This window comes from Chelmon rostratus, chromosome 13 (genome assembly GCF_017976325.1).
Source record: "Chelmon rostratus isolate fCheRos1 chromosome 13, fCheRos1.pri, whole genome shotgun sequence".
Classification (NCBI taxonomy): domain Eukaryota; kingdom Metazoa; phylum Chordata; class Actinopteri; order Chaetodontiformes; family Chaetodontidae; genus Chelmon; species Chelmon rostratus.
This window is the reverse complement of record NC_055670.1, coordinates 13,908,800-13,920,959: the sequence shown is the minus strand read 5'-3', so window position 1 is coordinate 13,920,959 and position 12,160 is coordinate 13,908,800. Positions and strand designations below refer to the sequence as shown.

General features: G+C 44.1%; 1 protein-coding gene across 1 annotated transcript; it reads right to left on the bottom strand.

Moving 5' to 3' along the window:
• Positions 1-137: 137 nt before the first annotated feature.
• Positions 138-11,895, bottom strand: ifih1 (interferon induced with helicase C domain 1). The gene is made up of 16 exons (XM_041951517.1): positions 11,392-11,895; positions 10,624-10,795; positions 9,986-10,132; positions 8,939-8,998; positions 6,760-6,986; positions 5,926-6,136; positions 4,509-4,726; positions 3,881-3,982; positions 3,633-3,756; positions 3,303-3,518; positions 2,690-2,946; positions 2,447-2,596; positions 2,132-2,293; positions 1,850-2,043; positions 1,577-1,670; positions 138-1,042 (listed from the first exon to the last, which is right to left on the bottom strand). Exons 1-16 carry the CDS (start codon positions 11,821-11,823, stop codon positions 848-850), a joined length of 2,961 nt encoding a protein of 986 aa, XP_041807451.1. The 5' UTR covers positions 11,824-11,895; the 3' UTR covers positions 138-847.
• Positions 11,896-12,160: the final 265 nt, after the last annotated feature.

Sequence of the window (12,160 nt, the reverse complement as noted above, 5' to 3'; positions counted from 1 at the left end):
ACCGATGGCGCAAGTCACGCACTCAGCAAGTGCGAGAAGAGAGGAGGAAAAGTCGGTTTGAGCCTTAACTCCCAGTTCAACATGTTCCTGTTTTCATATTTCCCACTTAAGAAAACGACCATGAAAAAAGTGCTTTTCACTCACCAGGCAGGGGCAGTTTTTATTATGCTCTGGATCATTTATTTAGAATATAAATGCAGTGGGAAAACCAAATACAGATCAATTTGGCACACTTTCATGCGTTCTGTGATCAATGCAACTTGCATGTTTGGGCATGCACCAGGAAATCACCTCACACAGGTAATCTATATGCGGAAGCAGCTCTTAAAAGACGGTTCTAAAAATAGCAGGTCTGACTGGCTTTAAAGTAGTGACTCATTACCAGTTGGATTTAATGGAAAATCACCAGCGCTTGTTTGTCTGCAGGCGTGTTGACAGGTGGGCTCTGAGGGGCTATCACAGACTCAGTGGCTCCCATCTCACGAGACCACAGGGGTTTGAGAGGAAAATCTTTTTTTTCCTTTTTTTCCCTCCCCCCAGTCATTATATGGAAATACATTTACTGATTTTTACAGCACTTTTTTTTAGTTACACAAACCAGCAACCATAGGGCAAAGTCATACTTTGACCATTTCTTATGTTAGTGATAAAAAAATATTGTACATGCATCGGACATGTTCGCAGCACACGTTTATATCCACCACCAGTGACTCCAGTCACCATGACAAAGGTAGTGCTGCTTTTACCCGTTTGACGGGTGCAGCAATCTTTGCTGTGCAAGACATAGTTAAGGAAAGAACAGAAAGCGATGTTTAGGTGATCGTCAGCGAGTCTGTCGTGATTATGATTATGTCTCTTCATCGTCTGAGCTCTGCGCCACTTGGCTCGCGTGCTCGGCGTAATCGAAGGCGGAAAACTTGACGGCGAGCTCACTCCACTTGGTGCATTTGCTCAGCTTCTTTTCGTTGAATGTCACCACAAAGTTTTTCACGTGGAGGCAGGGGCACTCGATGCCGCGGTAGAACATCATGGTGCCCCAGTTCTGCAAAGGAAATCAGATGTCAGAGCATAAAAGGGATGATATGGTGGCGCAGCAGAAGCTTGTTCGGTGAGAACACGAATGAATGCTTACATTTATGCCATTTGTGCCCTCAGCTGAAATATAACTTGGGAGGAAAATGGCTACTGAATAATAATTAGATGTTGGAGTCATGGCCTTAAATAAGAAGATAAGGAAGTTGTATTTCATGTGATTTTCTGACTCATTTTCTCTCCCATTTTGAACCATTTATGTTGGTGTTCATGACTGGTCTTGACTCATTTCCCATTATTTTAAAATTGTCTTAAAAAAGAAAAGCAACCCCATCTTAACGTTGCCGTGCTGCATGAAGCTTCATGGCTGCAGCTTCGTATTGAATGGACACACATGAAAGTCCTCTCATCTCATTCTTGGGAAGAAAACAAATAAGTGTGTTTCCCAAAATGTCCGACTGCTTCTTTAAAATGTATACAAAAATCTGCCTTTTTTCTCTAAACAATTCCACCTAGACAACTAGAAATCCTGAAATGCATTTACCCGCCCGCAGTCTTTGCATGCTATGATGCCGTTGGTCTCATAATCCAGAAGCCGTTCTTGAAGAGCGGTGTTTTCTCTCTGAATGAAAAGCTCACTGCAAAAAAAAAAAAAGAAAAGTCAGTATTTGATTTTGGACAAATTTGCGACACACTGCAGGTTGTAATTCATCCTCAGAGCATAATTACAACGTGGCACACAGTTTACGCATCGCTAAACACTCACAAAAGGCTCGGAATAATGTAACTCCAGTCAACTCTGAATTGTAATTGGTACCTAAACTGTGCCGTAACGTTGACTCTGTGCATCTTCTCGATGATCTTGATGTCTTCACCGGTGCAGACGTGTTTGCTGCAGCCTCTGCAGCTGAACTTCACGTCTGACGGGTTCTCATTCTTCATGCCCTTCTGCTTCTTCCTTGTCATTCTCACCTTCTCCTCCATTATAGCCTGAATCTGAAACTCCAGGATCTGAAGAAAGGAAAGAAAAACCATCAGTGGGAACGGTCTTGCAGCAGTGTGGGTTTAGCTGACAGGAAAGGGCGTGAAGTGAACATACCCGCTTGTCATAGTCCTTTTGATTCAAGGCTCTGATTCTGTCGATGGCTTTGTTCATCATGTCCTTGCGGTACTCATTTACACACTCCTTTTCAGCCACCCCAGAGTTCTTCACCTCGACCAGAGTGTAACTGCTGCCCTCAGCTCTTCCTCTGCCTTGGGCCTGCAACAGGTAGAGGTAGAGTAAATGGTAAGAAGCCACTTTTATATTTAACTCTAGCACAGTGTAATGGTGCCTTAATTACTGGACAAAGAAGCGATTCGTCGTTTACACGACCCACAGGTCATTAGCCATTTGACGAGTGACGTCACTGACCTGAATCATGGCGATCTCATTAGTCACAAGGCCATATCGGATAACGAAATTGCACTCGGGTATGTCCAAACCTTCCTCCGCCACTGTGGTAGCGATCAGCAAGTTGACTTCGCCTTTGCTGAATTTGGTCAGCACGTCCTCACGCTCTGCCTGATTAACACACAGTTGCATCGCCAAGGTTAAGCGGAGTGGACGTGATTTGCGCGGGAGGCAAATGTACTGCAGTTTGTAACATGCACTCACAGAGGTCATTGGTTTAACGACGCTCTGGTCCCCTCCTCCAATGACATACGAGGCTTTCACCCCAATGTCAGCAAACTTGGGGTTTTCCTGAATCCACTGACTTAGAGCGATGGCGCTGCGACGTGTTTTGGTGAAAATGATCCCTCTGGCCGCCTCCCTGGTGCTGAACTCTTGCAGAATTTTAGCTCTGAGTTTTGACAGGCTGTCATTTTCATACTCTGGAATATCTGCAAGCCTCTGCAGCTCCTTCTTGTTCTCTGCGAGAGGCAGACGACAAACGTTTTGGGAAATTCGCTCATGCGCTTTCAAGCCTCGAGTTAGCTGAGGAGAATGATGCCGCTCTCGTGTCTGTTAAATACACAGCCACAGCAAGCGGCTGGTAGCTTAGCTTAGCAAAACGACTGGAAAAAACGGGGATGAGCAAGCCAAAAATCCAGTCTTCATGCTAAGCTAAGCTAACCAGTGGCTAGCCTTTTAAATATTTATGAAACAGATATTAGAGTGATATTGGTGAGTGAGTGATCTTTTCATCGACCTCTGGGGCAGAAAGAGAATTATTTCGTTGAAATGCTACGACATATAACAGTGTCGGTAACAACAATAAAGTCAGTACCTTGAAACAAAGTGAAGAGAAATCTCTCGGTTTCTGTGATTTGTATGCACTGCTCCTCGTCTGGTGTCGTTTTTTTCTTCCTCTCCTCCTCGTGGTATTTGTTCAGGAAACCGAAGGAATCGCGCATGCGAATGGTGTTGCTGAGGTTCAGACCCTCGCTGTACTGTCGCAGGTGCTCTGCGCAGACCCGCACCTTCTGATCTTCCATCGTCGCAGCTAAAACAGATTGAGGCAAGTTTTTAGATCAGTGGGGGTACATTTGTTCTCACAAAGTGAAGCTGGGCCGAGGGTCAGCATCCCCCGGAGATGAGCGTAAAAAGTATCGCTCACCTTTTCGCTCCTTTTGAACGACCCACTGTTCGTAATTCTGAGAGCCGAGGTCACAGGTGGGGCTCAGCTCGGCATGGGTGTGAATGGCATTCATGATTTTCTTGATTACATCGCCAAAGGGATCCTGAAAAGCACAAACATCAAACACTCTTAGTGCCATTGCCTTGACAGGAACTGTATTAAATATGAGACCACAAGTTAATAAAAAAATCTCAATCATGAAACCATCTCCTGTTAAACACATGTACCTCTTTTCTGTCTTCAACAGATACGACTATTTTCCTTGGTTCCTTTTTGTATTCCCCGAGGCTCCCTGTCATGATTTTGGAAGCATCCAGGTTTGCACAAATCTAGAACAGAGACACAGATTTACAGTGTTGGTATTAATCAAAATCATACATCTCGATCTTGGTGAGAGACACTATTTCTAATACATGTCAGCATGTCTGACGCAGAGCTGAAGCCAAAGGGCTGGTTTTAATTTCTGCCTTTGTGGCAGTAGGAAACTTTACGGCCGTGTGTGCAGGGGCAGCGTGGAACATTGGAAACAGCTTGGCTGGATGAACGGGATCCTGAGTGACTCAGGCAGGGAAACTGGGGCAGAAGTTAGACAAAAAAAAAGTGAAACTAGAAAGACGATGAGGTGGTTTGCGGTGGCATGTGAATAGAATAGGTGTGGACACAATTAAAACAACAGCTGTAGAATGTAATCCGATGCAGCAAAAATACCCTGAAGCAAGAAGTTGGCTCGCCTGATCCTTCAGGCCGAAGTCTTATGCTGTTGTAGTATTATTGCACAGTGTCGTTAATATTTTGGACACGCAGGCTAATGTGCTGCCATATAGGCGCAGACAGAAAGCTGAGGATGGCATTTACGCGCAGTATGTGCTCCTCGGCCTTCTCCATCTTGGTGGCTCCCCCGACCCCCGGCGAGGCGGTCAGGCCCAGGATCTGAGGGAGGGGCACGGCCTGCTTCTGCTCCTTCTTCAGCCTCGAGTTCTTGTGCTTCTGCTTCAGGTAGCGCATCATTATGTGGTTGTAGACGCCTCCCTTCTGAGTGTGGTGACACTCATCTATCACGATCAGCGTGAGATCTACGGAAGACGACAAACATGCTCGTGAATGCAAAGAGGACAATGTGAGAGGCAGCATGGAGGAGCGAAAGCTGCAGCTCATTACTGTACAACAACTGCAGGATTACAATGTTGTTTTCATAGATTCTTGGCTTGCTTTATTAAAAGGGAGTTTTCCTTGCGCCTGTCGCCAACTGCTTGCTCATGGTGGGAATTGTTGGATCCCTGTTAGCAATTTTCTAAAGAGGACGGTCCAGACCTGCTCTATAAACTACTCTAAGATAACTTTTGTTACGATTATATAACTAAAACTGACGTGACTTTGTACAAACAAAAACATTTCTGCATCTCTCACTCAGACATTATCGCCCTGGGACGAAAATTGCACACGTCTTAAGGAACGTTGCAATTTTCTCAACCATGCGGTGCTATTTTTGGCTCATTTATTTATTTTTCTTAAATAAATAGAGGTGATTTTCACTCACATATTGTAACATCCCTCTGTAAGAGAGGTCCTCCCACACAAACCAGCTCTTTTCTAGGAACCTGACGCAGCGGTTTAAGCCACACAATAACATATGCTGGAAAACGGTCGACTTCAGAAATAGCTTTGGTATTTTCACAGAAGTGGAAGTAAGGTGAATTATAATCAGCCACATGCAGAAGTTTAACCAGAGTGATACAAATTTGTCCTTGGAGGGAAAGAGTATGGAGTGGCAGCTTGATGTACTGTGGGTGATAGAAGCTCTCATGTGAATTTGATCAGCCGCACGCTGATGGCTTGAACAGACGTGTGGCCTGGAAGGGAGGAGATTGGAAAAAAAAAAAAAAGAAAAGAAAAAAGGGACATGCTCTCAGGCGTTTCAACAAACAGCATATGTTCCACTGAGGTGGCTATTCCACCTTGGACTGGTGAGTGCCAACACGAGTGAACAGCAGAGCCGGAAGACTTTGACAAGATCCTGTCAGGTATCATCAGGGGAGATGTTATGAGTCCTCCGGGTGGCTTTTTATTCCAATACCTGTCAGAGTCTGTGGTTTGAGCCTGGACAGATGTTAACTAAAGGTTTTAGGAAGCCTTTTTCAAAGAAAATGCAGGTATGTTGTGACCTGATTTCATTTTGAATGCTGGTTTCTTTACTGAAAGCGAAGCAAATAGTTGAGCCAAGAAAGAGTTCTTTACATTCTTGAGCCGGATTGTATAAACTTCTGTATCATACCGCTTAGGTTCACCCCTTCGTCCTCTCCTGTATTAGACCTCTCCAAGTAATTCTCAAGAATCTGGGCAGTGCAAATGATGACGTCATTTTTCTTCACAATCTCTGTGAAAGAGATTTTGAGCTGCGAGTCCCCGCTGACTCTCTCCACTTTATACGTGCGCTTCAAATATGGCAGGAACTCCGCGGCATAATGCTGCTCCACAAGAGGAATCTGCAGGACACGAGAGCACATTCAGTTTCATGGTGTGGATGCTACTAAGGGAATTCTAAAAATAAAGAAACATCTGCATTGTTTCTATTACTACAAGCCTCCTGATGATTTCAGGGTTTGTTTGTTTATGATCAGAGTAACTGCAGTGTTATGACTATCACAGTCTGGTGCAGATAAACAGGCCTTTTTTTTCACTTTGCTTAAGGCAGGGTTTCAAATTGCTTGTGCAATCATTTAGAAGAGTTTCTTGTCCATTGTTTAAGAATCAGACACACCCTTTTCTGCAGCTATGATTCCGTTCTTTCCAGCGTTGAAGAACGAGCCACTGTGATCACTTCCCTCACATGCAAACACTACTCCTCTGACTGGTAAAACTCTGCCGAGCTGTTTTATAGCTGGGAAAGCTATTTTTTCCAATGCAGCGCAGATCACATGCAGGGCCAAGTGGTAACAAGGTGCAGGGGAATATCTAAACCTTATGGTATGTAATTTGTGGTGAGCTGACCCACATGTGCAAACTGAGTGAAAGATAGAATGTTTTCTCTGGATCCGAAAAGGACATGAGGGGGTTACCATAACAGAGCGAAGCCGCACAGTATGCCAGCTATACCAGATTGTAGTACCTTGTTCACCAGGATGACCACTTTCCCTGATTGGCCCTCTGCCCTCCTGTTGTCCAGATGCTTTTTGGTAATGTAAACGGCAACTCTGGTTTTACCGCTTCCTGTCGGGAGGCATATGATGATGTTTTTTCCCTCCAGGGCAGGTCTGGCAACGTCCGCCTGATAAGCTCGAAGAACAATATCAGCTTTTTCTGGGCCTTTGGCTGCTGCTACTGAATGAGTTCCATCTGCAATGCAGAGCAGAGGTTCAGACAGACGGACGGACATGGTTTGCCGACCATGTCAGCAAACCACAATTACAAGCATAACCAGCAGGAAGAGACAGTGCTGGTCATTGTTTGCAGTTTCGGTCCTGTGGCGGAATGTTTTCTTAATGCTGCTATTAAAAACGCGAAAAACTTCTGTACACATCTGCACCGGAGTCAGCACATTCAGACTTTCATTGTTAACCCACTGATCTTAAACCACAGCGAACATGTTACTACACTAACATGAGCCCCTATAAACTACCAAACCACTATCTGGTAGATAAGATGCGAACACACAAACCATGTCACTGAGAGGCACTGTTGTACGCCATTAGCGCAAAGATTGAAAAACTGTGGCCAAAGCAGGCCAGTATGTGCAACAGATGTCAGTGTTCATGTACGAATACATGCATGTAATCCGAGCCTTTTATGACCTCATTACACAACTGGAAGTCACGTTAAGAATCGGCCACTTAAACCAACTCAAATTTGAAACGAATCAAACATCAGGCACTATATTTCCAAACATCTGCGTGTATTTATCAATCATTCAGATGATCTCAAATTGCTTGTGAGTGTATCATTTCAGCACAGGTTTTTTTTTCTGGTTCTTGATGTCTATTCTGGAAGCATCTTGTCTTATTTTCCTGTTTGCAAGGACAGAACTTGCTATGATCCTTTTGAGTCAGACTATGACTAATTTGCTCTGTCTAGGCCGGGGATAAAACATGACTGAGGGGCACCATGCACAATGTGCACGTACCCCCCTGTCTGCTATCCTTTCCCCTCAACTCCGAGTGCTACATTTCCGCTCGGTTATGACTTCAAACCCCTGGAAAGATATTTTTTTCCCCTCAGTGCAGACAGCTTTTAATTCTCCTTCTCAGACTTGGTATGCCAGAGGTTAAAAGTGCTGTTTCAAGCAATTACATGGAAGTAAATACATGTCTGTGCCGATGGAGAGATAGAGCTTTAACAACTATAAGACGTAAACAGCGGCCTGTGTAGCCCTTTGAATTTTGACCAGCAGTCCCCAGACGCTAAACTTATCAGAGACACAGAGTCACCAATCTGCTCCGTTTAAATCATAAGAAGACCCAAAGATTTATTTTTCATCATGATTCAGTGCAGTGAAGCTCGGTTAATTTCAAGAAGACCCACAAATAATTCTGCACATGCAACTCATTTCACCGGCTGGTGGAACAATCTAACATGTGATCTGCTCTGTTTAAAGCCAAGCAGTCAGCTCCCTGGCATTACTCAAACTAATGAGACAAACTGTACTGTAACCTCATATTAAGAAAATAAAAGACACTCCCCCTGTTTCTTCATTTCACATAATTATTTCCACTGCATCATTAGTCCACACGCTCCTCCTTTTGTGCAGCGTCTCTGCTCTGGGCTGATTACCCCTAAAGGGCTCATTTATTACGTGAGCACAATGTCAGAAAGTGCAGCGCCATGAGCGATGATGCTGACGCAGTAGCTGTTGAAATAATCAAACAAATTAAGCGTGATATAAGCGCAGATTTGTAAAGGAAGGCCCCCCACTCCACAGCGACTGGAAGAAGACTTTTCCTTTACATTACTTTAGAATACAGAGTCAGCATGTGGTTTTCATTTCAAGAGCTGGCTGTGCTCCGTCCTCTTTGACCTCTATGTGGTTCATCATGGCGCACACATGGAACATATTCCTTGGTGCATGCAGGATGGAGAAATGCTCCACTTGCAACACCTTCCAAGCGTGCTCATTCTGCCTATGTAAAACTAAAGGGCATCTGCAGGTCCAGTGTACATTTTTCTCGCTATGACGCCAGTTTGTTTTTTGTGTGTGGTCGGCAGAGCAAGAACACGCTTTTTAGATCACTGGCATACTTTAAATTCTTCAACATCAACAGTATCAAGGGTGAATGAGAGCGGATCTGTCCCACCTGGGTGTGAAGCCTCCGAGCTGTTAGGCGGAGCTGTGAATTCCGGGCTTGCGTACAGATCTGAAAACATATCAAGACAAGCAGGAAGTAAATCTGAATCTTATTCAATGTGTGTTTTTTTTTTCTTTAGCTCTTATTATCAAAAATATCACACAGGTTAATTTTCATTATGCACACTACTTGCATAAAATTAGAAAAACTGGTGCAGAAAGAACAGATCATACGTAGCATGAACAAGTTGCAAAAAATGTCCCCAAAAGTGCTTCATACAGATCATTTTTCACCTAATAGAAGACTGATTTTTGGACAAATCATCATTTTCTTATTCAAGCAGAAAAAGTAGAAAGTGTATACATATGTGGTCCCATGCAGACACAAGCTTCATGTAGAAATATGGTTATTAGAGTGAATAAGGTCAAGCTACATTTGGATCAAATAAATCCCACAACAGATCTGAGATAAATCCAAATAAATAGTAACTCATTAATGAATTATTGTCATTAAAGGTGCTCAAACAGAACCAAAACTCTGTCAACTGTGTTGGGAGCACCGGCTGCTAAAGGCTCAGTTCAGCTCATCCCTCGTGGTATCTCGCCAGGCAGATAGTTTCAGATTCACTTGCTCGGGCTGGGAGATATCGGTCTCAGCCTCTTCGATACAAGAGAGGTGAACTGAAAGCACTGCTGAATTACATTTGAAAAACACTTTTTGAAGAAGCAATGCTCCAGTTACTCTTGATAATCCACAGCCCTGGTTATGGGCAGTTCCAGATGTTTCACATGCGACTATTGCATGTTTTTTAATCCACAGTTTTAATGAACGTGTCCTTATTAAACCACACAACATGAAAACTTCTCCATGGCCACACACCACTGAGAGCAAGTGAGATATATGTGATTTGTAGATTGGTTGTAATGAATCTGACTTAATTTCTTTAATGTGTACTGAATCACACCCCACCCCTGACTACTGCCAGCTGTTAATACTGATATCTATAGATGCTGAGCATGTTTTCACTGATCGCAGAACAGCGGTGCTCTGTCAGACCTGTGGCTTCATCCTGAGGGCTCTCGGTTATGTTGATGTCCATAAACTGTGTGCTGTCACAGCCCTCAGCTGCCTCTGGACTCTTCTCTGTGGCAGCTTTGCCTCCTGCAGGCTCGTCGCTCAGTGAAGGCATCTCCACATCTGAACCTAGTCGCAAATAAAAAAATCAGACATCGGAATTTACTCTAATTAATCATGTCTATGTTAAAAATCCCCAATAAAGCTGGAGTATATGTGAGCACCCTACAGCTGTAGACACTCCTGTACAGATGCCCTGCACTAGGGCTGCGACTAACAATTATTTTCACTGTCGATTAATCTATTGATTATTTTCTAGATGATTGGTTGTTTGGTCTATTGAGTTTCAGAAAAGGGTGAAAAATGTTGATTGGTGTTTCCCAAAGCCCAAGATGACATTCTGAGATGTCTTGCTTCATCCACAACCCAAAGATATTCAGTTTACTGTTGTAGAGGAGTAAATCACAGAATTTTGACTTTATTTTCTCAAGAACTTACTCAAACTGATTAATCGATTATCAAAATAGTTGCCGATCATTTTTATAGTTGATGACTAATCGATTAATTGTTGCAGCTGTTGCACGGTCTCTCTCTACCCAGCAGGTGTGCTCCAGTGTCACCTTGCTTGTCACAGTCAGGCGAGCCTCCAGTCAGCTCGTACAGGTGCTGGTGGCCAGTTTCACGCAGGATATCGAGGAATTTCGAAAACCATCCTGGCCGACCTCTCACGATCCTCCTCAGAAGCTCACTGGCTCCGCTCGCGCGTCCCTTGTTTGTTGTTGTGGTTTCAACCTAGATCAAGAGCACAACAACTGGAGTGGTCTGGTTATGCAATGAGAGTGAAGTGCAGGGCTCTGCAGACCAGTTGTGTGCATTTGTCTGCCATCTTGTGGTCAAAGATCGCAAATACATCTAGTGGGACTTAAGTTTCGATTTAATCAGGTTCAGAATCGGCTTTATTGTGTACGTCCAAGGAATTTGACTCCGGTTTAAACATCGCACTCAATGTACTTGCGTAGGAAAAAAGGACATACAGCTCAGTGAGGACAAAAAAAGAGAAAGGTCCCCCCGGAAAAGACTGAACAATGAGCTAAGCAGTGAAAAATATAAAATAAGCAATGCATACAAAGAAAGATGAGGCAATAAACAATATATACAGTGAAATGTACAATGTGCAGGTATTTACGTTGACAGTGGCAGTGAGTGATGAATGTGCATGTTAAAACTTCATTAATGGACAAGCTGAAATGGCAGAAAAGTACACAACCTGTATGTTCAGACTATTTGTCCTACACACTTATTGTAAATGCACACTGTGGCCATTCTCTTGGATCACAGCTGAGGTGTTGATCTGTTCCAAATTAAACACAACGCAACAGCGGACTTACTATCTCAGCGTCCGCTGGGGTCAGCAGGTCCTGAGACAGACAGTGGACGCGCACGTCTTCGGTCTTCATGTCCACAAGACTGGGAGACAGCAGCTGAATGAGCTTCACACAGTAATCATTCCGGGCCTCCACCTCAGGTGCCGGCAGGTTGGCCTGCATGATGTCCGCTGCGTACCCGCATCCTGAATGCTCCAAAGCATCCACAAAAGCCGTGAACCAGCCGGGGCCGTGCGGCTTCCTGATGACCGCGGAAATGAGGAGATCCACGGCCTCAGCATTCCCCTCGTTCGCCTCTTTCTTTCGGATCCGCTCCTTCTGGTTGCTGTCGATTAAATGCAAATAATCCAGGACCTGCTGCACCACAACAAGCTCTCGCAACCTCGGCCTGAAGTTTTCAATCAGGTGCTCGTTGACCTCGTCCTCAGATGCCATTATGACTCACCTGGTTGATAACGACACCGTACAGCAGCTGAAGTTAAAGAGTTACTGGCAGCAAAAACAGACGAGTCACCCTGTCGGGGAAATTAAACTCTTTCACTTTCGTTTCTCCAACTTTAAACGCAAACTGGATGAAAGTGGCCACTAGGTGTCAGTATAGGATCATAGTGGGGAGGTTTTTGCATGGAGAGCAAGGCCTGCGAACATTTTCATGTAACTAAGCTGTTTCATGTTGTCAAATGTTTCTAATGTTCAAACAGTTAATATAAGGGTGCTGCATCTGTGCATCTTCCTCTATATCAGCTATCAAATACTTTTAGGAAGCACATTT